The 24,570-nt window shown below is 47.0% G+C and overlaps 4 protein-coding genes across 4 annotated transcripts; 3 read left to right on the top strand and 1 right to left on the bottom strand.

Moving 5' to 3' along the window:
* The first annotated feature begins 499 nt into the window (after positions 1-499).
* Positions 500-9,939, top strand: LOC111593638 (zinc finger protein 236). The gene is made up of 3 exons (XM_023306514.2): positions 500-537; positions 3,288-4,246; positions 5,166-9,939. The coding sequence occupies exons 2-3, from the start codon at positions 3,365-3,367 to the stop codon at positions 9,825-9,827; spliced, it is 5,544 nt and encodes a 1,847-aa protein (XP_023162282.2). The 5' UTR covers positions 500-537; positions 3,288-3,364; the 3' UTR covers positions 9,828-9,939.
* Positions 9,940-12,447: 2,508 nt separating this feature from the next.
* LOC111593651 (probable methylmalonate-semialdehyde dehydrogenase [acylating], mitochondrial) lies at positions 12,448-15,890 on the top strand. Its single transcript, XM_023306536.2, has 2 exons — positions 12,448-12,703; positions 14,183-15,890. The coding sequence occupies exons 1-2, from the start codon at positions 12,674-12,676 to the stop codon at positions 15,713-15,715; spliced, it is 1,563 nt and encodes a 520-aa protein (XP_023162304.1). The 5' UTR covers positions 12,448-12,673; the 3' UTR covers positions 15,716-15,890.
* Positions 15,891-16,239: 349 nt separating this feature from the next.
* Positions 16,240-19,147, bottom strand: LOC111593650 (ATP-binding cassette sub-family B member 10, mitochondrial). The gene is made up of 6 exons (XM_023306535.2): positions 18,566-19,147; positions 18,291-18,497; positions 18,016-18,218; positions 17,647-17,928; positions 16,838-17,581; positions 16,240-16,780 (listed from the first exon to the last, which is right to left on the bottom strand). Exons 1-6 carry the CDS (start codon positions 18,957-18,959, stop codon positions 16,511-16,513), a joined length of 2,100 nt encoding a protein of 699 aa, XP_023162303.1. The 5' UTR covers positions 18,960-19,147; the 3' UTR covers positions 16,240-16,510.
* A 415-nt stretch (positions 19,148-19,562) lies between these two features.
* On the top strand, positions 19,563-24,437 carry LOC111593649. The gene is made up of 7 exons (XM_030223550.1): positions 19,563-19,632; positions 19,684-22,125; positions 22,179-22,261; positions 22,313-22,783; positions 23,192-23,545; positions 23,609-24,172; positions 24,235-24,437. Exons 1-7 carry the CDS (start codon positions 19,617-19,619, stop codon positions 24,394-24,396), a joined length of 4,092 nt encoding a protein of 1,363 aa, XP_030079410.1. The 5' UTR covers positions 19,563-19,616; the 3' UTR covers positions 24,397-24,437.
* The last annotated feature ends 133 nt before the right edge of the window (positions 24,438-24,570 follow it).

Genomic DNA, 24,570 nt, shown 5'->3' with positions numbered 1-24,570 from the left:
ACAAACAGGCAGAGTGAGAGAGAGCGAGCGAAAGAGAGCAATACAGACACGCACAGACATTAGATAAAGCTGCCAGCGAGGCTCTGCCGAACGGTTGCGCCGCGGCTGCGCTCAGAACTCGTGTGCGCGTCAACGTGAGAGCATCTGCCGGCGCGCTGCGACAATATAACGGGATAAAGCAAAGCAGCAACTCACAAAAAAAATAACAGTGATACACAACGACAAAAATAAAAGGAAAAACATTTATTCGATTAAATTATATTATTTTATTTTATTTTAATTTTTTTTTAACTAAAATTAAACCAAAGAAACGTGCTACAAATTAATTATTTTTAACTATATTAATTGAGTGCAACGCAAAAAATTCAAAATAAATAAAAATAAAAACAAATACGCAAACGTGAAACCTAGTGAAAAACTCAAACCAAAAACAAACGAAAAGCAAAAACTAACAAGGAAAAAGATTATGAATTAAAAAATAATAACAAAATTCGAATGCCGCCGCCAAATTTCACAAAAAACCAAAACAAAACAAAGGTAAAAAATTGTTAACTAAAAAATTACCAACATTTTTTTTCTTGTGGCAATTTTCAAGTGTGAAAAGTGTGAAAAGCATTTATCCTGGATTATAAACTATATGTACATATGTATATAAATATATATAACATATATACCTTGGATTATAGACGAGTTTATTTTTATATCATTTATTTTTTATTTATTTATAAATCATTTATTTTTTTGTAATATTCTGCATTTAAAGTCTTAAATATTATTTCTGATATTTTGATTTGATTCCAAGTTTAGAAGCTTAGAAATAGCGGAAACTCGCTTGGAAGAAAACTCTCCAACTCATTCGTCAAAAATATCTGATAAGAAATTCAAAAAGTATTCCAAGTGAAAAATATTGAAGTTGACATTGGAAAATAATTAAAAAATTAAAGAACATTTTTTAATTTTTACTTTGTTATTTTTTAAAATTTGTATACAATTCTCCCGACTAATAACGATTGTCAAAGGTGATAAAAATAATTTAGGAATGTCCCAAATTATATCAAATACTTTTTCTTATTTCATAATATTACAGTCTACTCTCCAAAACGTAGGCACAATTTCTACACTTGCAACCTGAACTAAGCTAAAGTGTATTCCAGCAATGTCCCAATCAAATCTCCAAAATATACACAAATGTCTCCTTTTTCAAAACTGTCTAATTTACAAACTGATAGCTAGACGTCAGATTTAATCATTCTACATTAACTGTTCAAGTCTCCAAAACTTACACGCAAATCTCTCCTTCTCCAACTTTAACTAATATACAAAATAGCAGCTAGTCTCCACTTCAGACGAATATTTCATAGAACAGATTTCAACAATTGCCAATTCCTAGCAAAGTCTCCAAAATCTACACGCCTCACATCAATTACTGTTAGATTATAGAAGTCTCCACATAATTACAATTTCACCACTTCGTACACTTTTTCTGCAGAGTCTCCAAAAATATGAAATTATTTCTTCAATTGGAGAGAGCTGCCAAGTGACACACAGCGCCAGAGTGAGAGAGGGAGAGTAGTGGAAGGGAGGGGGCGGTTAGGGGCGTGTCTTTATCTCTAATGATTTAGCATGCGGCTGAGTCACGAACGAAATCGAATTCCGATTCGAAATCGACCAACCAAAATCGAAGAGCAAAGCCTACAAAAACAATAACAAAAACAAATAAAAAAAAACAAATAAGCAACAAAAACGTTATCGCTCCAAAGTTTTCTTTCAAAAATTGTCAACTTGTTATTGTTGTTGTTGGTGCTGCTGCTGTTGGATCGTTGCTCGTCGCCAATTGGAAATCCTAAGCAGCGACAGCAAAGCCAATTGATAACGGTAAATGTTAATGGGGAAATATGAACAGCGAATGGAAATGCAACAAATACAAAGCGCAAAGCGCACGAGCCGATAACAAATCAATACACAGCATGAGCGAGCAGGAGAGACAGAAAGAGGCAGAGGGAAAGGGAGAGGGAGAGAGCGCGCGCATGTATTCCCATTAGAGATGAGAGTAGCCGTCTCTTTGCTCACTCTCCTCCATTACTCATCTGCTCTGATTGGAATTTCTAGCGAAATGCATCCGTTTGCATTTCCCAGCTGCAAGCAGCAAAGAAAAACAAAAAAAGAAAAAAACATCGCAACTGTTTTGACAGCGTCTCGTTTAACCAATTCGTAGTAGCTCCACTTCCATCCTAACTCTGCCCACCCCGCTCCCTCTCACTTCATCGATCGATCGTTTGATCAGCTGTTCAGCTGAAATTGAGATACGATCTGTGCCGGGATTCGGTATTAGATTACGCGTAATCCAATCAGCGCACAGCACAAAGCAAGCAATTGGAATTTCAGTATACAAGAAATAGATGTTTAGTTCGCTTTTCCAATCAGCTTTCATTGCAAAATGCCAAGAATCCGATTAGACTTTGAGCAATAGCTAAATTCATATGAAAGCGAAGTCCATAGCGAAAGCTCAAAGTATCGAAGGCTCATGTCAGACTCTTAAACCTAATGTTAAATTGAACATGGAGTTTTATGCTGCCGCTAACTGAAAACGGCTTAGTTTCCTGTTGCTTATGTTTATCGTCACGTTAAAGCTAATGTCATACTTCTTCCCGTACTCTAGAGCAGCTAAACATGCGAATCATATGGTCGGATTAATGTTAATTTACAACTTTAACTTCCTGGTAAACCTCATTTTAAGGTTTTTATTACTATTTTGTGCTTCCAACTGCTTTTGCAATTATATATAATATGAAACTAATCTCCATGTTAAGCCTCCTGACAAATGTTAATCCATGTATAGAATGGTATTGAAAATATATATATTTCTGATGCTGCGAGACATTGTTGAGTTTGTGATAATGTCAAACTACCAGTTAAGTCTCATGTTAAAACACTCTTTTGTTGAGCTGTCAGCTCATGTTATACAAGGGTTAAAATTAATGTTAGAGCCGAGTTATAGATGCCACTCTAGTAAAATTGTCATGTTAAACCTGCTGCTTAAGCTCCACCCACATGAGATATGTCTGGTTATATTTACTTAAATGCTTATATGGAATTTTCAGATAAAGCTCATGTCAAAGTTAATGTTAAGTTTCTTTTGTTAAGCTGTTAGCTCATATTTTACTAAGCTTAAGACTCTTGCCCAAGTTCAGTTGTATTTGCTGAGTTATTGCAATGCTACGCCTGCTGTCAAAGCTTACGTCAAAGCCAATGTCAATTAAGCGTTTCAATTCTTTTTCTTCGTCCAGCAGCTAATCACAGCAGACAAGCAGCAGCCGTTTACGATCTCAATTAGCCAACTCTTAGAACGACAGCAGCAGCAAAAATGCTGGCCACACAGCAGCAACAGCAGCAGCAGCCACAGCAGCAACATACAGCGGCAGCAGCGACAGCAGCAGCAGTAACTCTTGAGGATGCGGTTATGGAGCGACAGCGTCGGGATTCCAGCACCTCGGAGTCGTCGCTGGAGCATCTGGATCTGGGGCGCACGCCAAAGAAGCTGAGCAGCAGCAGCGGTGCGCCGCAGCCGACGTCGACGCCGAATGTTGAGGCAACGTCGCGGAAACGCAAGATGCGACAGCAGCAGCAGCAGCAGCAGCAGCAGCAGCTGCAAATCTTGTACTCTGACGAGGAAGACGAACAACAGCAACAGCAGCAGCAGCAGCAGCAGCAACAGTTGCTGGAGTCGGTGCAGTCGATTCATCGCATACGCCACAAGCAGCGCCGCAGCGGCAATGCAGTCGCCGCCGCTGCCAGCGCCAGCATCGTGGTCGACTACAGCGTCGGCAGCGATGCCAGCTCGCTGCGCAAAAAGTTTCGTCTGAATCGCAGCAGCATCAGCACCCACAACGACGACCTCTCCGAGTCGGGCTTCGTCGATGGCAGCGGCTTCTTGCTCAGCGCCAGCGGCGTGGCTCAGTCGGCGGCGGCGACGGCGACGGCAGCGCAGCAGCAGCAACAGCAACAGCAGCAGCAGCAGCAGCAGTTGCAGCAGGGCTCCGGCAGCAGCTCGGGCGGCTCCTCGCCGCAAGGGCTCTGCCACTCGAGCGCCGAGTCGGGCATCAGCGCCGGCGACGAGCATATGAAATATGTCTGCCCCATCTGCGAGGTTGTCTCGGCCACGCCCCACGAGTTCACCAATCACATTCGATGCCACAACTATGCCAACGGCGACACCGAGAACTTCACCTGCCGCATTTGCTCCAAGGTAAGTGCCACTTTATTACAGGGTATTCAGCCAGTGCACTCCAATTCGAAAATACAGGGTATTGCGCGGTCTATTACTGCGCGAAAGCGCAACTTTCAGACACTCAGCCTTAGCACATTATTTACAGGGTATGTCGACAGTCGTCCACTAATATAAGGCGCCGTTACAGGGTATCTATAGCGCTGTAAATGACAAATAAACTAGGGTGTTTGTAGTCTGTCAGTGGATAGATATCTTATTAAAGGGTATCCAAACGGCTAACAAGTCTATGCTAACTATAGGGATCAATTACAGGGTATAACACATTACAGGGTATCTTTAAATTGCAAATTAGCAGGACAATTCAAGGGTATCTGAGTCACTTTAAAGCTTTGCTGCTCTCTTTCAGTCAGTTACAGGGTATAACACATTACAGGGTATCTATGACTTGTAATTGCTAGACAATTCAAGGGTATCTGAGTCACTTTAAAGCTTTGCTGCTCTCTTTCAGTCAGTTACAGGGTATAACACATTACAGGGTATCTTTAAGTTGCAAATTAGTCAGACAATTCAAGGGTATCTGAGTCACTTTAAAGCTTTGCTGCTTGCTTTCAGTCAGTTACAGGGTATTCCACATTACAGGGTATCTTTAAGTTGCAAATTAGTCAGACAATTCAAGGGTATCTGAGTCACTTTGCTGCTTGCTTTCAGTCAGTTACAGGGTATCTATTGTAAAGGATATAGATGATTACAGAGTATACAGGGTATACCCCATAGTCATGCATGCGTGCCATCAGTACAGGGTATTCAGACAGTCGACTACCCTTGAGCTGCACACACATACCAAATTCTTTTGCTTGAGCTTTGACTAACCGTAAATCCCATTCCACGCTCTTCCTCTCTCTCTCTCTCTCTCTCCCACTCTCCCTCTCCGCTATAGGTGCTCTCGTCAGCCTCCTCGCTGGACAGACACGTCCTGGTGCACACCGGGGAGCGACCCTTCAACTGTCGCTATTGCCACCTGACCTTCACGACAAATGGAAACATGCATCGGCACATGCGCACGCACAAGCAGCATCAGCAGCAGCAGCAGCAGCAGCAGCAGTCACAGCAGTCACAGCAGCAGCAGCAGCAGCAGCCACAGCAGCAGCAGCCGCAGCAGCAACAGCAGCAGTTGCAGCGACACCAGCAACATGCGGCCTCAAATGCGGTGGCTCAGCGGGCCGAGAGCTATGAAAGCGATGCCAGTTGCTCCACGGACATATCCAGCAGCAGCAGCAGTGCAGCCAGCAACAACAACAACAACAACAACAGCCAAGCGAACAACAACAACAGTGAGGAGCAGCAACTGTTGCTGGCGTGCAAGCAGCAGCAGCTGAAAACAAACATCAACAACAACAACATCATTGTAAGCGATGAACGAGCGCTGGATGCCGATGCAGATGGGGATGGGGAGGCCGACGATGATGTGGATGGAGAGGCTGCCGATGGCGAGAGCGTGGACGTGGCACAGATGATAACGAGCACGCCCGATGTGGCCACATTGCTGGCAACGTCGTCGGGCAACAGCAGCCCGACGACGCCCGAGCCTGAGTCGGAGGCGCTGCTCGGCTGCCCCGTCTGCAGTGCCGATGAGTTCGAGACGCGTGCGGCGCTGTACGCCCACTTGGAGGCGGAGCACGCCGATATACCGGCCAAGTGCCGCGAGTGCCAGGTGATCTTTGCCACACAGCGGCAGCTGCAGGCGCATAGCTGTCGCGGCTTGCAGCTGCCGCCGCTGCTGGGCGCCAGCTCCTCGCCGCTGCACAAGCAGGAGCCAGCGGAAGAGGACGAGGATGAGCAGCAGCAGCAGCAGCACCAGCACCAGCACGAGGATGAGGCAGACGGCGACGACGACGAGGACGAGATGCGACTGCAGGCGAACAGCGAGCGGGATGAGTTCTTTCAGCAACTGTATCTGAAGGGCAAGTCGGGCGGCTCCTCGCTGCCGTCGCCCATCAAGCACGAGCCATCGGAGCAGCGCCAGGATCTGGCCGATATACAGAGCATCCTGCAAATGACCAGCTCCAGCTGCACGTCCAGCTTCTTGCGCAACTTCGAGCACAACGTGAACACGCCCTGCTCCAGCCAGTACAGCGTGGACGGGCGCGATGGCGAGGAGGAGGCCCAGGACGCGTTCACCAGCGAGTTCCGGCGCATGAAGCTGCGCGGCGAATTCCCCTGCAAGCTCTGCTCGGCCGTCTTTCCCAATCTGCGCGCGCTCAAGGGCCACAATCGCGTCCACCTGGCGGCCGTCGGCGCCGCCGGGCCCTTTCGCTGCAACATGTGCCCCTATGCCGTCTGCGACAAGGCGGCTCTGGTGCGGCACATGCGCACCCACAACGGCGACCGGCCCTACGAGTGCGCCGTCTGCAACTACGCCTTCACCACGAAGGCCAACTGCGAGCGGCATCTGCGCAATCGGCACGGCAAGACGAGCCGCGACGAGGTGAAGCGCGCCATCGTCTATCATCCGGCTGAGGATGCCAGCTGCGAGGATATCAAGCCCAAGCTGGATCCGGATCTGTCGGAGCTCAGCTTTCGCTCGCTCAGTCCCTCGCCGTCGACCACGAATGCCGAGCCGAGCTCCCAGCTGAAGCACATGCTGCTGGCAGAGCAGCCCAGCAAACAGCAGCAGCAGCAGCAGCAGCAACAGTCGCCGCAGCAGCAGCAGCAGCCGGCGCAGCCTGCCCTGAAGATTCAGGTGAAGAGCTTGGACCAGCTGGTGGAGAAGCCGCTGGCACCTGCCATGGATCTGAGCATGGATGTGCTGGATCTAAGCAAGAAGCCGCAGCGCGAGCATGACGTGCTCTTGCAGCAGCAGCAGCAGCAGCAGCAACAGCAGCAGCAGCAGCAGCAGCAACAATTGCTCTTCAATCCAGGTGATGCTGCCACACAGTACATGCAGCTGCTGCGCAACCTGATGCTGCAGCAATCGTCCGGCTTTCCGTTCTTTGGCCTGATGGCGCCGCCGCCAGCGGCAGCAGCTGCGCTGGAGAAGTCAGCGCCGGCGTTGGCAGTGCCAGCGACAGCAGCAACAGTTGCTGCAGTGCCGCCGCCTCTGGGCCTGCCACTGGGCGGCCTGGGCGTGCCGGTGCCAGCGGCCGGGCCCGTCAAGATGGTCATCAAGAACGGCGTGCTGATGCCCAAGCAGAAGCAGCGTCGCTATCGCACCGAGCGGCCCTTCGCCTGCGAGCACTGCTCGGCCAGATTCACGCTGCGCTCCAACATGGAGCGCCACGTCAAGCAGCAGCATCCGCAGTTCTATGCGCAGCGCCAGCGCAGCGGGCATCATGTGATGCGTGGACGCGCCGCCAACTCGGGTGCAGCGGCAGCAGCAGCGGCGGCGGCGGCAGCGGCAGCCGCAGCAGCAGCCATGACAAATCTGCATCAGCAGCAGCAGCAGCAGCAGCAGCAACATGCGCCCATATCGGAGCAGGTGAAATACGCGATATTGGCGCAGCAGCTGAAGGCGCGCAAGGATACGGACTTGCTGCAGCAGGCGCTGGCGCATGGCTCTAGCAGCGTCGTCGTCAATCCATTGCTGCACTTTGGCTACAACAACAACGGCAGCAGCAGCAGCAACAATGGCAACGGCAGCAGCAGCAGCAGCAATCAGGCGCAGCAGCAACAGCTGCCCGTGGATGACGATGAGCCGCCCAAGCTGATCATAGACGAAGACGATGAAGAGGAGTTTGATGACATAGACGAGGAGGAGGAGGAGGAGGAGGAGGAGGACGAGTTGGAGCAGGACGAGCAACAGCAGCAGCAGCAGCAGCAGGCGGAAGAGCAGCAACAACAACTGGAGCAAGTGCAGCCCATTGAGGTGGACGCCAAGGACGAGCCAGAGCCGCGCGCCGAGGCAAGCGAGCCGAAAGCCAAGCCCAGTGGCGAGCCAACGACTATGAAGACAATGATTGCCCAAGCCGAGTCGGTGGCCAAGTCCCTGAAAGAGGTGGCCAGCTCGCCGTTCAAGGACGAATCTCAGGACCTGGTGCCGGTGGCCAAGCTGGTGGACAATGCCACCAGCAACCAGGTGTCGTTCCACAGCTACTTTCGGCCCAGCGATGTGGCCAATCACATGGAGCAGAGCGACGAGGAGGGCCTCGTCGCCTCCGGCAGCGCCAGCGAGAGCAACAACTCCGGCACCGAAGACGTCACCAGCAGCAGCAGCTGCAGCGAGCCGAAGAAGAAGTCCGCCTACAGCCTGGCCCCGAACCGCGTCAGCTGCCCCTACTGCCAGCGCATGTTCCCCTGGAGCAGCTCGCTGCGTCGCCACATCCTGACCCACACGGGCCAGAAGCCGTTCAAGTGCTCCCATTGCCCGCTGCTGTTCACCACGAAGAGCAACTGCGATCGCCATCTGCTGCGCAAGCACGGCAACGTCGAGTCCGCCATGTCGGTCTATGTGCCCACCGAGGACGTCAGCGAGCCGATACCCGTGCCCAAGTCGGTCGAGGAGATCGAGCTGGAGGAGCAGCGCCGCCGCAAAGCGGCCGAAAAGGAGCGCCAGCTGGAGCTGGAGCGGGAGCGCGAACGCGAGCGTGAACTGGAGCTGGAGCGCGAACGTGAACTGGAACGGGAGCGCAAGCAGCAACAGCTCATCCTGACCGCAGCCGCTCAGCTCAACCAGCAAATGGTGGCAGCTGCCCAAGCGGCCCAAGCAGCTGCCGCAGCCCAAGCCGCAGCTGCCCTCAGCAGCACCGCAGCCGAGGCCAATGGCAGCGAGCTGCCCTACAAGTGTCACCTGTGCGAGTACTCGTTCGGCGAGCGGCTGCAGTGCCTCGACCACATCAAGCAGCAGCACGCGCAGGAGTTCGCCCTGCTGCTGGCCAAGGGCGCCATCGAAACGGAGCAGGAGGCGGCAGCGACAACAGCAACAGCTGCCGCTGCCGCTGCATCCAATGCCGCCGTCTCTGAGGACGAGTCCGGCACTGGACGCAGCTCTGGCAAGTATCCGGACTACAGCAATCGCAAGGTGATCTGCGCCTTCTGCGTGCGTCGCTTCTGGTCCACGGAGGACCTGCGCCGTCACATGCGCACCCACTCGGGCGAGCGGCCGTTCCAGTGCGAGATCTGCCTGCGCAAGTTCACGCTGAAGCACAGCATGCTGCGGCACATGAAGAAGCACAGCGGACGCAGTCACAATGGGGAGCAGGGCGGCTCCGACTGCTCCGACGATGAGCAAATGGCAACGCCGCCGACGACACCAACGCCCACGGCCATGCCCATGCCCATGCCAATGCCCAGCAACAACAACAACAACAACACTTGCCACAACAACAACAACAACAACAACGGCAGCAGCAAGAGCCTGCGTCTGCCCAAGCTGCACGAGCTGCTGGACAAGGCGAACGAGTGGCGCGTCAGCCGCCTGGGCGAGCACAAGGAAAACATTGCCGAATCCTCAGCGCCCACAACAGCGGCAGCCGTCGGCGTGGGCGTGGGCGTGGCCAGCGGCGATTTCCTCGGCAATCTGCTGGGCATCACCGACCAAGGCATACTCAACAAGCTGCTCAGCTCGCCCGACGAGGCGGCCAAGCTGCTGGGCGTCGAAAAGTGAAAGGAAACCAACAAAATTAAACAGAGGCGTTGGAGGCGCACCCTCTAAGCCAGCTCAGTAGTCCTAGTCTTAGACAGCTAGCAAAAAGAAACAAAACATGAAATAAGCAAGCTACACAAATATCTATAACTATCTATATATAGATCTATATATCTGAGTTTGATTTGAGAACTTCAAAATTTCACAAAAAAAAAAATATTTTTTTTTTAAATAATATTTTCAAATCAAACTCACAAAAAAAAAAAAAATATATATATATATATATATATATACATATATATATACATATATATATAATCTTAATATACAGCGAATTTTGAACTGTAAGCGAGAGAGAGAGAGAGAAAGAGTTGAAGAGTTGAAAGTCTCTCGCCCTACATATACCAAAGCCTAAATAGTTCGTTTTTTTTTTGTCTTACTCTTAACTGAAGAACACACATATTTTTTTTCTTAGTGTAAGTTGTAGTCTAACGGTACAACCGGCAGGCGTGCGCCTGCGTCAAGCTAGCGCCACAATTAATCAAAAACTTAATGCAAAAATAGGCAGAAAAAAATTATACAAATATTTTTTTTTATACGTAATATATTTAACAGTGCTTAAAAAAGACTTAAAAAATATAAAAAAAAAAAAACATAAAAAAATGAAAAAAAAAATAGAAAAAATGTAAAAAAAAAATATATTTAGCTGTATATGAAATTTGCCTACGTAGTGCTCTTCTTCTACCTACATATAGCGATAAGCATATGTTTATATATATATACACACATATATATATATATATATATATATATATATATCCAATACTATATAACTGATTTATCCTGTACATTTTCTGAGGCCTTCAACCGCAGCGTGGCTTAACTTAAATATTTAAAATAAACAAAGCAAGGAAAATGCTCTTCAAAGCATTCCATATTAATTATTACAATTCTAGTCGTAAGCGCTATTTTTTTTTATATATTATTATTATTATATAAATCACTTAACATAAAAACTATATTACTATAAAAAGGTAAAGAAAACAAGAAAAAACTCATAAAGGCATGCGAAATACATTGGAATCAATTTTTTTGGAATTAATTTTAAAAACTTTTATGCATAATTACACAATATATATAAAGTGCTATATATATACAGTTATATCTGTATATATATATATATATATTTATATAAAGTAGTCGAAACATTTTACAGCAATAACCAAAGCATTTCAACACGAGTTTTCTAACTATTTTATGAAAGAGAAACAACAAAACAAAAACAAAAACAACAACAAGAAATGATTGAACAAATTAAATTATGTACTTAGCGTTTAGCGTACTTAACTAAATTAATTAATTAACTATTTACGTCTTAATTGATATGACAATTCAAAACAAATAAAAGTTGCGAACAAAAATAAACAAATTTTTTTTCAATTTAAACTCGAACTTTAGCTTTACCTTTCTAGAAAAAAAATGTTAATTATTTCAATGCTCGCCTAAGCTAGATTAAGCAAAAAAATTAAAAACTTCAAGAATTTTATCATTTAAAAAATTAAATACGAAAATGTAATAAACAAAAGTATAAATAGCCGAGTAACAAACCAGTTTTGAGCCGCAACCAAGAATTGAACCAGTTTTACACTGCAGATAACCACGTGTTCACACCAACTGATTGGATGGGGTTTGTAACTTTATTAAATTAGCAAATTTGTTTTGAGCTGCAGCCAAGACTTGAACCAGATACAATCTGTATTAGCATGTACAAAAACCATATAATTCAGCTAACCGTTATAGATTGTTTAGCTAATGCTAGTTTGGCTTACAACTTCGATAAGCGATCAGAGACAGTCAAGACCCTAAGCACGAGCTCAAACCATATACTTGATATATGCAACAATACAAAATATATTGCACAGCAATTTCTTATTGGGTTTGTAACCTTAATAAAATGATCAAACGCTCGAAAGCAGACTTTGATTTAATAAGCAAACAGCCGAGGCAGAGTCAACACGTATATAAGTGCAGCAAAAAGTATGCTAATATATTATTTAGGTTTCTTTAACTTGTGTATTTATCTTTTTATGCATACACATAAATCAAACTTAAACATGTTTATTTATTAAAAATGTCTTAGCTTTTACACGTATAAGTTTTAGGTTTGTGTGTGCAAATATATATATAATGTATATAAATACACAGTTAATAAAATACATACGTATATGAGCATACACACACACACACACATTAATGCGGCCACACATGATTTTAAATATTACACGTGCGAACAATCATAAATAAATACGCATTTTCACACAAACATATACATATACGTACGTATATACATATGTGTACACACAAAGATAAATCAATCTATTTACGTGTACATATATATGTATGCGCGTCAACTTAAGCGCCAGTGCGTGTGCCTCTTCGAACGTCGCAAAAAATAAAAAAACAAAACACACACATAGACACATACATATACTAGCGAGCCCCCAACGAATTAGAGTAAAAGCAAAAACAACAACAGTGCTGTTTCAAGTTCTTGGCTACAAAAGCACAGACACACATGCACACACACGAACGCATATACAGCTGTGCTTGTGTACTCGTCTAATAAAGTGGTTCGACCAACCGACGATTCGCCGGCTTCGCCCGTTGCCGTCGCCTCGTATATCAACAATCACACCACACGCGCGCGTTGGGACCGTAACTTGGCACAGCCTCAGCTTTTGCTTTCAGTTCTAGTGAGACCATTGGTTGGGCCAGCCGCAGTAGCTACAGCAGCAACACACGCGTTTCCAGCCGGAGCTTCCATTGTCCAGAATCCCAGACCTTACATATCCATCACCTGTGTCAAGATGTCCTTTGTGCGTCTAATTGGTGCTGAGGTAAGAAATTATAGTTGCATATGCTATCAAGAACTATCGATAACAATTGCGCAGTGTTGAAAAGTTTAAAGGGGGTGGGCGGTGTACACTTGTAAGTGCACTAGAAAGTGGGCGTCCGTGTGTGTGCGTGTGTACGAATTGCATGTGCATGCAAATTAAAGTACACGTGCTTGTCTGTGTGCGAGTATGTGTGTGAGTGTTTACAAATTGTCCACATTAAACGGTAAAACGTGAAAAAAGAACTGACAATTTGATAGCACAAACACATGTTACGTAATTTTGGTTTGCTGCGATTCAGATAATGCGACGATCACAATAACGCAAGAAAGAACTAACGCACACACACACAAACACATATATGTATGTAACCATGCTTGTAACACAATTGTATTTTAATTAGACGGTAAGCCATATAAATAAATGCCTATCAAACGGGTGGCTGCTGCCACTGATAAGCAAAGGCATGGCATTTATCCCTTATATACAGATATATATATATATATATATATATATATATATGTGCATCCGTGTATGTGTGCCTGTGTATATATTATCATGTTGCCAGGCAAAGCCATGCTCACCTGTTGAATTAAAAGTAACGCAGTAAAACACTTGCAAGATTTGCGTATCATACACGCATACATATATACAGGAAGCCTGGCCCAAGTCGTCCAATAAGCGCAGGCGCGTTTGTCTTTTACGCAACTTTACTTTTTTGATGCAATTGTGGCAAAATTCTCGATGACATTTTTTTTTATACAGGAAAAGGGCTGCCACTTAACAAAATTATGTTGTACCTACATTTAAAACGAAATGTACCATTTTTTTATTCACATATATAATTTATAAAATATGTGTTATATTATGTCCTTGAAATGTGTGTTATATTATGTCCTTGATATGTGTGTTATATTATGTCCTTGAAATGAGAGGAAACATTGAAACATTATTATGTTGTTATGTCACCCAAAATAAATTTCGAAAAAACCAAAGTTAATTTTGCTTTCTCCATAGGGTTCAAATTTCTTATGGCCACGCCTATTTGCATATTCATTAATTACACTGAGAATGATTTAAGCAACTTTTATTTTGTGCAGAAATCATAATATATTTGTTAAAAAAAATACGTATTAGACAGATTTGGGTACAGTCGTCATACATGTGGGAGACGTGGCACGTAGGCCGCTAATAATTAAAAAAAAAACTTATATATGTGCATATATAAGAAAGAGATTAGTTAAAAAAAAAAGAGCAGCAAAAACATATAAAACTTACTTGAGTTTGTGTCCTTGATGTCCTTCGTACTTGGTACCTACAATTAAATAACGTATTAATTTGATATGCTTGACTTTTGAGAAGGAAGTGTGCCTTTAAGGTACAGTTTCCATTTGGTAGATGTGGCAACCTTTTTCAACAGATTCAAAAATATCTTTAATCGACTTATCGATATCATTAAATTATAATTAAATTCCTTTGCAGGCACGTTTGATTGCCAAGCGCAGCTACTCGTCTTCCGCTCCCACAACCAAGCTGTTCATCGATGGCAAATTTGTGGAGTCGAAGACCCATGATTGGATCGATGTGAAAGATCCAGCCACCGACAAAGTGGTTACCCGTGTGCCCAAGGCCACGGCAGAGGAAATGAAAGCTGCTCTGGAATCCAACAAGCGCGCCTTCAAGTCGTGGAGCAGCCAATCTGTGGTGTCACGTCAGCAGGTCATGTTCAAGCTACAGGCTTTGATTAAGGCCAACATGAGTGAGCTGGCCAAGAACATCACCAAGGAGCAGGGCAAAACTTTGGCCGATGCCGAGGGTGATGTGCTCCGTGGTCTCCAGGTTGTCGAGCACTGCTGCAGCATTCCATCGCTGCAGATGGGTGAGACAGTGGCCAATGTTGCCCGCGACATGGACACCTATTCGCTGGTCATGCCACTCGGTGTCACCGCCGGCATTGCTCCATTCAATTTCCCAGCTATGATTCCATTGTGGATGTTCCCCGTTGCCATTACCACGGGTAACACCATGTTGCTGAAACCCTCAGAGCGTGTGCCCGGTGCCACGATGTTGCTGATGGAGCTGCTCAACGAAGCCGGCTGCCCACCCGGTGTGGTCAATGTCATCCATGGTCAGCACGATGCCGTGAACTTCATTTGCGATGCACCCGAGATTAAGGCCGTCTCCTTTGTGGGCTCCGATACGGCGGGCAAGTACATCTACGAGCGCGCTGGCAAGAATGGCAAGCGTGTCCAGAGCAACATGGGCGCCAAGAATCACGGCGTTGTGCTCAGCGATGCCAACAAGGAAAACACGCTCAATCAGTTGGCTGGCGCCGCCTTTGGCGCTGCCGGACAGCGTTGCATGGCCCTGTCGACGGCTGTGTTTGTGGGTGAAGCTCAGAAATGGATCCCCGATCTGGTTGAGCGTGCAAAGAAGCTGAAGGTCAATGCTGGCCATATGCCCGGCACAGATGTGGGACCAGTCATCAGCGACGCTTCTCGTAAGCGAATCAATGATCTGATTGAATCGGGCGTGAAGGAGGGCGCTAAGCTGATCCTCGATGGCAGGAAGATCACTGTGCCCGGCTATGAGGATGGCTACTTTGTGGGCCCCACTATTTTGACCGATGTCAAGCCAAACATGCAGTGCTACACCGAGGAGATCTTTGGCCCTGTCCTGGTCATCCTTAATGCCGATACCCTGGACGATGCCATCTCAATTGTGAATGCCAATCCCTATGGAAATGGCACCGCCATCTTCACCACCAATGGTGCTGCTGCACGCAAGTTCGTCAACGAGATCGATGCCGGCCAAGTGGGCGTCAATGTGCCCATACCCGTGCCCTTGCCCATGTTCTCCTTCACTGGCACACGCGGCTCCTTCCGCGGCGATCATCACTTCTATGGCAAGCAGGGCATCAAGTTCTACACACAGACCAAGACCGTTACCCAGCTGTGGCGTGAAACAGATGTCAACCACACCCAGGCGGCTGTGGCCATGCCCACAATGAAGTAAACAAACACACACACATACACACACACTCCTACAGTCTTGCACTCGTGTAGTGTGAACTGTGGAAGGGAATTGCTGCATTTATTTTCTGTGCCTGTTAATTAGAATTAAGCTAAATGTAAAATTGTAAATCAAAACGCGTAAAACCAAAATAAAATGATTAAATCCAAAAAAAAAACGCCACAGAATCAGCTGATCGGCAGAAATCGAAGGTTCAAACAGGGTGGCAACGCTTACTAATAAGCAAACACCTCCAATCGAAAGATCGAACAAGGTGGCAGCGCTTCTCTATGGCGCATTGATTTAAAGTTAAATATCAACATATCTGCGGCTGTGTAACAAAATGTAATTATTGCTTATTCATTTGCCTAACTTAAATCAACTTTTATTTTATTATTAAGAACAAAGATAAAAATAATCCACTCAGGCGGCTGATCGAGAGCAACCAAAGCTGTAACCAGCTGGCAACGCTTGGTCATGCCGCGAAATTAAAGACATTCAAAATTTTTAAGGCACATCTGAAACTCAATGTAAAATTTGTCCATTTATTAACTTAACATTATTTCATTAACTTTAACATTTAGAATTTGCTTCTTTAAACAATTCAACACTGGATTGAACTAAGTCTCCACCGGTCATAAACAGATTGGAACAGAGCTCGACAATATGCTTAGTTGATTTTGTAAAAATAATAACAATCTTTTGTAAATTTGTCTTGTCTGGCAATATACTACTATATGTATACACATATGTATAAATATATGAACACCTTGTGAAGTTTTCGCGATGCGTTAAGAACTACGGCTTGCTTCCAAGTGCTTGTTTGGATACCAGCTCCTTGAATACGCCATTTGACTTGTTCATCAGTTGCCCAAAGGTACCTTCCTCCACAACACGTCCATCATCAATGACAGCTATTTTGTGTGCTTGATGTATTGTGCTTAGACGATGAGCAATGGTAATCACAGTTCGTCCTCGGATGAGCTTTTCCAGCGCCGTCTGCACCAGCTCCTCCGAAACGGCATCCAGTGCACTTGTCGCCTCATCCAGGATGAGTATGGTGGGATTCTATGACAAATAAGTTCATTAGAATATAAATATATATGCATAATATATATATAATACTTTAATGAGCGCCCTGGCAATGGCTACACGTTGCTTTTGTCCGCCACTCAAAAGGATTCCCCTTTGGCCCACAATAGTTTCTAGACCATCGGGCAGATGGCTGACAAATTCGTTGACATTTGAGTCCCTGACCACTTTTTGGAATAGCTGCTCATCGGGCACCTTATCAGGCTGCAGACCGTACAGTATGTTCGAGCGTATGGACCCGGAGAAGAGTACAGGCTCCTGGCTGACAGCGCTTACATGTTGACGTAACCAATGTGGATTCAATGTTTTCAAATCGACTCCATCCAGGTAGATGGCACCCTGCTGCGGATCATACAGACGCATCAGAAGCATTGCCGTCGTTGATTTGCCCGACCCGGAGCGGCCCACCAAGGCGGTCGTCTCATTTGGATTTAACTTAAGCGAGAAATCCGATAGCACTTTGCTGTCCACGCGAGACGGGTATGCAAAGCTAATGTTGCGAAATTCAACTTCGCCAATCGCCTCGGTCGTTGGCATAATGCCCTTATCAATCGGCATGGCATACTCCCTATCCATGATCTCCCAAATCCGCTGCGAAGCGCCAATCCCTTTGTTGAGCTGACTGTAGAAGTTGGACAGGCCATTCATGGCGACAGCTGAATAGCCGGCATACAGCATAAACGAGGTCATGGCCCCAATGGAGAGCTCCTCGTTGAGCACCAAAGTGCCACCATAGTAAAGCACCGATATGATGACCACGTTACCTGAGAAGCCAGTCTGACAACAACAGAAAACTGATCTAAGCTGAGATTTCAATTGGAGTTGACATTCAACTAGCTCACCAGACCAAAGAATACAGATCTAGCTTTTGTCTCCTTGTAGCCAATTTGGATGGCTTCGTCAAGTTGCTTGTCATACTCCGCGCACTCAGAGTTCTCGCGACCGAACACCTTGACGGTGCGCACATTGCCGAAACGCTCCTCGGCATGCTTCATCACTTCCGCAAATTTATCCATTTCGGTTTTGGTTATGCGACGCACATAACGTCCATAGACGATGGCAATACCAGCCAGGGCGGGCACAATCAAAGCGCTGATAAGCGCCAGTTTGGCCGACGTATAGACCTAAGAGTGTAAGGAGAGAGAGAGAGAGAGAGAGGGGGGAGATGGAATACTCTGTAATTGATAGTTAGATGAATGCAATGGACGCACCATCATGAAGGCGCCAACACCAATCATGGCCAGCGAGCGAAAGCCATCGGAAATGTTCTGACTAAGCGAGGTGCCCACAAAGTAAGTGTCGTTGCTCAAGCGATTGACGAGCTCGCCAGTGCCGCGTGTATCGAACCAGGACACCTCCTGCATCAGCATTGATCGATACAATCTGGAGCGCAGTCTGCGCACAATGCGCAAAGCTGTGCGGAGTAAAGTGGTGCAGCAAGCATAAAAAGAAAGAAAGAGAAAGTCGAATTGTGGTGCGAACTCACCTGCGGAGCCAAATAAATAAACTCGGGAGAAGTTGGCCAGGCCGCCAATGACAAAAATGCCGACGAGCATCTTGGAGTAGTCCTGCAAAGAGCTTACGGCCGATTCGTCCATACCATTCTTATTGAACACTATATCAATGACCTTCCCCAGGAAGTAGGGTACGCTCATGGTGATGGTCGAGGAGATGACCAAGCAAGCAAGCCCCACTGCAACGAAATAAACCTAATCGTATGAGCGGCACACTTTGGCTAGAGCGATTGATGGCGGGCCGTACTTAGGAGCACCCACTTCTCTTCCTTCATCATACGGATGAGACGTGAGGTCGCGAATTTGGCGTTCTCAATGACGGACCCCATTTTGGGTTCTGGCAGCTTCGCATCTTGGCTGCTCATGCATCGTCGTACGTTGAGCAAACGTGCCGTCCATCTGGATGACCGAACACCTGCTCCAACAGAGCCTGTCGGCAGGGAAGAAGATGGGGAGCTAAGCAGCTGCCGGCCAGCAGGCGGTCGAATGTTATATAGATGATGATGATGATGATGTTGCCGCCTTAGCATATAGTTGTGTATGCTAGACGAATTCATTGGAAATCTGCGGACTACGCAAGGTATTTGGGTAATTCGTAATGTTGTGCACATGTGCTTCACCCTGGTGCAGTTCAACAGCATTGTGATTTTGTGCAATTTCTTTCTATTTTATACAACAAGAATTCGTACAGTAAGCTTTGACTTTAGAGTTACACCACCATTCATTTATATGTTATAATATTGTGTACAAGTAAAATACGTGAATTTTGACCCCCACTCAAACGGTCCACAAAACACAACTAAAACAGCTGATGGATGCATGTATATTAACAGTTGAAAGATAGCACACAGCGATCACAGATATCGATAGAAATTTGTGACGTCAGCTCGTACTGAGTGGTAATCGGTTGTTAACAGAAACCAACTCAAGCTGACTGTTTGATGACTGTTACATATCAAAGTTAAGTATATTTTTTTATTTTTTTCACATAATTAAAGTTTAAGTATTCAAAAATTAATAAACTACTTATTTGAATTGACCTATTTTGAAAACATATTGTTTTTGCCTACTTTTATTTACTGAAAATCAGATAAAATACAATAAGATATACTTAACAGATCATATACATAAATAAGATTGTTACATTAAGTAACAGAAACGAATTGCTTTGCGTTACTTATTTTATTTATATTATTTTACAGAGTTGTACAGCACTTTTGCACAATGCCAATCGATAACAGCCGCTAGGCTCAACACGTGCGCTAAACGTAATCGCTATCGAAATTTGTATTTGCAACATGGAAATAGGCGAAGGTAACTTGCGATCTTAAACAAGAAGGTTTTTTATTAAATGAAACATTGCAGAGTTACGAATATGGCTGCAAGACACGAACAAAGCGTACACAGCACGCCTGGAATTCGCAATTAAAGTCTGGCAATCACTGGACTTTGTGTATGTAAACAAACACGAAGTCGTTTGCAAATGGCTCGCAGAGACGATCGCCGAGCAGGTGGAACTGCCCGTGGAGCAGCTGCAGCAACTGTTCAGCCTGCGTGCTCAGCCGGGTCTGGTAAGTGTCGCCACAAAATCGGCATTAATTGAATCGATCTTGCAATGCATCGACAAAGCAGCTCCAGCCGAGGCAAAGGCGCATCCACAGCTGCTGCAATGCCTACTCAACTTTGAGCTGGTGCAGGATGCACTGCGTGCCGACTACGATCTGGTCATGAGAAGCTATGGCACACTCTTCAGCTGCTACGAGCGACAGCTGCTGATTGTTAATGTAAACGAGCCAAAGCCGCGACATGCTGACTTTATGCTGCCTCTGCTGCAGCAGCTGCGCGACTATGTGCAACGAGCCCAGCATCAGGAGCGTCTGCTTAAGGCGTATGTGGGTGGGGCACTACAGCCGCTATGCCAGCTATTGCTACAGCTGCGAGAGCATGGATTTTGCTGCTTCGAACAGCTAGCCGCCTTGGAGATGCAGCTGACCGAGCATCTGGATATAAGTGCTGCATGCGATCTAATGTCTGAGCAGCCCTTGCATGTGCATATGCTAGTAATGGAATGTGCGCTGCTCAACCATCGCTACAGTCCGCAAAAGCTATACAAATTGATAACTCGAATCGTAAAACATCAAAGCTCGGACAAGAAGGATGAAGACGGCAATGTAGTGCAGACCAAGTGCAAGAATAGCTCCTTGGCTCTACTATTGACCACACATGCATTGGAGGCTCTGCGTCGCCACAACATCCAGCTCAACTTTCCCGATAAGATCAAGCACACGGGCATCATCTATGTAAGCAAGGAGTTGATCGGCCTCGTCCGCAACAATCGGGATCAGCAGCTGGGTAAGGTGCTGCAGCTGCTCTGTGCGGCGTTGCGTCTTAATCCATTGCTGGTGGAACCGAATGTCTATCAGTTTACCATTTGGATGATGTGCGCGATCAAGCGTAACGATCTGGAGCTGCAACTGTATTCCGATTATCTCGTCCTGCTGCTGGACATGTGCCGACGCATGAGTCGCACCGAACGCTTTGTTATGAACGTGCTGAAATCACTGCGCGAATGGCTGCACAAATACGAACTGCCCAACTGGGAGACGGGCAAGCGCAGTCGCCAAGAGCCACAGCAGACCGAGACCGAGACCGCGAAGGAGCAGCAGCAAGTGGATAGCTATGTGCAGCTCCTATTCAAACAGAATTGCAACTCGCATTCAAATGTAATCGGCTATAGTACGGATGCCTTGGCACAGACCTGGCCAAGCGCCACAGCCGGCGCCGCCTTCATTCGGCTGATCAGTCAGCTCATGTCCAAGCCGTCGATTGTCATCTGGAAAAGTATTTTGCACAGCTTTGCCGAGCTGCTGGAGCCGAATACAAAGGCCGTCCTGCCGTGCAATCTAAATTTTGCCATCGAGCTGCAGGCGACGTTGCTTTCGCAATACTTGCTCGGCACTCGGCTAGTGGAGCATGTGCAGCAGCATCATCTGGAAGTGGAGCAACAGCGCAAGCACACTGTTCAAGTTCTTCAGCAATTCGGACGCCACTTGCTGTCGCTGGAGCACAATCGACGCACGATGAACGTCTTCCTGGAGTGTGTGGAGCGTGCGAATAACTTTGATCTGCTCCTGGCCTACTATTGGCCAGATGGCTTGGCACCGATGCAATCGGACCCGGCGCTGCCGCAGCTCCAGCGTTTTCTCTCCAGCGACGAATGGGAGCTGATACAGCAGCGAGTGCATAACTTTGGCAAATCTGTGTGCCGACAGCGCTTGCAGCGTCTCGAGCTGCAGCTCACACAAGCCGGCTGGCTACTCCTGCCCAATCAGCGGCTGGAGCCGTGTCCGGATGCATTGGTGCAGCTGCTGCCACAGCAGCTCTTCAGCCACCTGACACGTGCCCAAAAAGAAATGCGATTGCAGCAGCAGCAACAGCAGCAGTTGCCCCATCTTCTGGAGGATGTCGAGTGCGTGGAGCTGCTGACCATGCAGCTGCTGCAGCAGTTTGTTGACAGCTTGAAGCTGGCCAAGATCAAGGGCAGCCTGTTGGCCAAACAGCTGCCACAGGCGACAGATGAAACAGCCCTGGCACTAACACTGCGCGAGAGCTGTGAGAGCACAAAGCAACCTGCGCTGCCGCCTGCATCCACGCAAGAGCTAATTGATGCACTGCAGCAGCTGCCGCTGGCACAGCTGCAAAGCAGCATCAAGCTACGCCTCTGGCTGCTCATCTTCACGCTCTACCAGGATGTGCGACGGGCCCAACTGTTGCAGCTATCCAATCAGCTGCTCGATCAGCTCATAGGTGTGTCTCCTCAACTCTATATATGGACATCCTCTCATGCTCTCTTCTTTTAGATCTTTTGCATTTTGGTCAACCTTTGCCGCTGTGCAGCCATCTGCCAGAGCTGTCGCAGCTATTGCAGCTGGTGCCGCTCAATGTGGAGCCGGAGACGGAGCCGGAGGCGGAGGCGGACACGGATGAGACTGAGTCCAACTCCAGTGCCTGGCGTTTCTATGAGATGTTCTTTGGTCGCTGCATACGTCGCCTGACGCCCGGCAGCGATGTCTTTCTGGCTAGCTGTGCCTCGCTCTTCCGCGAGCAGCTGCCACAACTGTCTGCCTCGCACTGCCGCCTGCTGCTGCTCGCCATTGAGACGCTGGCCAGCGGCACCGGCATGCAGGCGAGACGCATGCAGCGTCATCTGCAGCCGCTGCTCGAGATCTATGGCCAGTTTGTCAGTCACAAGTTTCGCTCGCACAAAAAATCGCCCGCCGTCTACAAGGAGTTTGTGCAACAGACACTCAGTGGCTATGCCATCTATCTGAGCAGCTGCATCAACCGTGCGGCCAAACAGCAGAAGGAGAATGTCGACGAGGCTAAGCTGCCGGCCACAGCGGATGCTGTGCAGGCCATCGATGAGAACTTTAGACGTATTTGCAAAATTTACATAGGACATTCGGTAAGCTTAACATGTGCTTGTGTGTGTGTGTGTTGTTTGTTCATGTGTGTGTGCAAGAAGCTTAGAACGCTAGACTATCAAATTGTCAACTTCAAAAAATCTGTCAAGCTTTAGCCAACAAATCTGTTCAATAATCCAAAAAATGTCATTTGCTATAGCAAAAGCTAACGCAACATATAACTCGTATAATATGACATGAAAGGGAAGGGCCATAGCATTTCAAAAAGTGCTGCCCATTTTGTATGTGCGTGCAAAATGGGCAACACTTTTTAGCTAACTAAAGAGAACTCAAATGTAATGTGAATATGAATCTGAATCAGAATTATAACTTAGACTTGCTTGAAGCCATTTTAATAGCTACAGGAACATTCCTTAAATACTCAATTAATCTTGGAACTCTTGCTTCAGCTGAATTATCGTAATGCCCATGCCATACGTCTGCTGAATGTGGCCTTAACGCATCGTCAGCTGTTGCATTTGGACCTGGACGAGATCGAGTTTGTGCTGGACAGCTATTGGCGGCAATTGAATGTGGATATTGCAGCCAGCTCAGCGCTGGACATGTCCAGCATTGAACCCGCCGTCAAGCTAATCATTGGCTATAAGACGAATGAGGATTTCTTGCTGCTGCTGCGACGACTGGCACAGCAGCTGGATGAGATGCAGCGGCCAGAGACACCAGCGCAGCATACGAGCCTGCAAAATGTGCTCGTCCTGGTGACGCTCTTTGCCAAATGCTCGCTGAGCAGCATCAAGGGAGCGGTGAGCGCGTTTTGCTTGTGCCTAGATCCTGACTTATCTCTCTTTCGCCCACTCTTGTTACAGATGCTCAATGAGCAGTTTGAGCTAATCAGCGGCAATGTTTCGTTGCGTCTGCCAGCGCTGGGTGATCCCGCCTATTGCAGTCATGTGCTACGCCTGCTGGAGGCACAGCGTGCCTTGGCCAGCAATCGAACTGTGCCGCTGACTGGCGAAACCCTGGACTCGATGCTGGGCAGCATGTTGGATCTGAATATCAAGCGTTTCATTACGGCCGGCGGCAGCTGGTTGGACTTTCGCCAGCTGCACGCTTTGCTGTCCGAGAACTGTTTGCTTCTGTTGCGCCAACATGCCACACTCATGTCGGATCGTGCCGCACAGCTGAGTGCCATCTGCCAGGATCTGGTGCAATCGATTGTCTGCTATCGCAGCGAGCGCAAACATGCGCAAAGTCTGACGGACGACGAGCTGGACGGCCTGGCCGAATTGGCACTGAAGCTAGTGACGCTCATGGCGGGCATTGCAGCGGGTCCACAGGCCTTGGCCATGAAGCGTGTGGCACCGTTTCTGCTCATCTTTACCATTAAGCAAATGATTGGCACCGAGCGACCCACGACGCTCTTCGAGAAGGTGGCTAGACAAAGCTTAACTATAAAGAATCCTGATTAATCTTTTGCTGTCTTCTTGCGCAGGTCAAATTGCACTTGGATCGCTTTTGTCACGAGCTAATCTCGATCTGTGATCATCGCTCGGGTCACTTCATACTGCGCGCCAGCAGCGAGGCAGGCGCACGCATGTATCAGAGCCTGGTCAAGGAGCACGACAAATACCACAAGTTCCGTGGAAAGGTGTGAGGAGGAGACGCAAGCAGTATCAAGGCTTGGGCTTATAGAGAAGGAAAATGCTTGTTTCTCGTTTTTTTTTTTCTTTAATGAATAAATGTGATTAACATCAAGTAAATTGCAACATCATTTTTGTACAATTTTATAAATTTAATTTGGATTCATGTATGTGTGTTTATGTGTGTA

Source organism: Drosophila hydei, unplaced genomic scaffold (assembly GCF_003285905.1).
Source record: "Drosophila hydei strain 15085-1641.00,03,60 unplaced genomic scaffold, DhydRS2 tig00000237-arrow-arrow-pilon, whole genome shotgun sequence".
Taxonomy (NCBI): domain Eukaryota; kingdom Metazoa; phylum Arthropoda; class Insecta; order Diptera; family Drosophilidae; genus Drosophila; species Drosophila hydei.
This window is presented reverse-complemented; position numbering and strand designations above follow the sequence as displayed.

Coding starts and splice junctions, on each gene's coding strand:
- LOC111593638 (XM_023306514.2), top strand. CDS start 3,365: ATGCTGGCCACACAGCAGCAACAGCAGCAGCAGCCACAGCAGCAACAT. Junction 4,247..5,165: donor CCTGCCGCATTTGCTCCAAG/GTAAGTGCCACT, acceptor TCTCCGCTATAG/GTGCTCTCGTCAGCCTCCTC.
- LOC111593651 (XM_023306536.2), top strand. CDS start 12,674: ATGTCCTTTGTGCGTCTAATTGGTGCTGAG. Junction 12,704..14,182: donor TGCGTCTAATTGGTGCTGAG/GTAAGAAATTAT, acceptor ATTCCTTTGCAG/GCACGTTTGATTGCCAAGCG.
- LOC111593650 (XM_023306535.2), bottom strand. CDS start 18,959: ATGCTGTTGAACTGCACCAGGGTGAAGCACATGTGCACAACATTACGA. Junction 18,498..18,565: donor AGAGAAGTGGGTGCTCCTAA/GTACGGCCCGCC, acceptor ATTTCGTTGCAG/TGGGGCTTGCTTGCTTGGTC. Junction 18,219..18,290: donor TTATTTATTTGGCTCCGCAG/GTGAGTTCGCAC, acceptor TACTCCGCACAG/CTTTGCGCATTGTGCGCAGA.
- LOC111593649 (XM_030223550.1), top strand. Junction 22,262..22,312: donor TGCAGCTGGTGCCGCTCAAT/GTGGAGCCGGAG, acceptor GATGAGACTGAG/TCCAACTCCAGTGCCTGGCG. Junction 22,784..23,191: donor AAATTTACATAGGACATTCG/GTAAGCTTAACA, acceptor CTCTTGCTTCAG/CTGAATTATCGTAATGCCCA.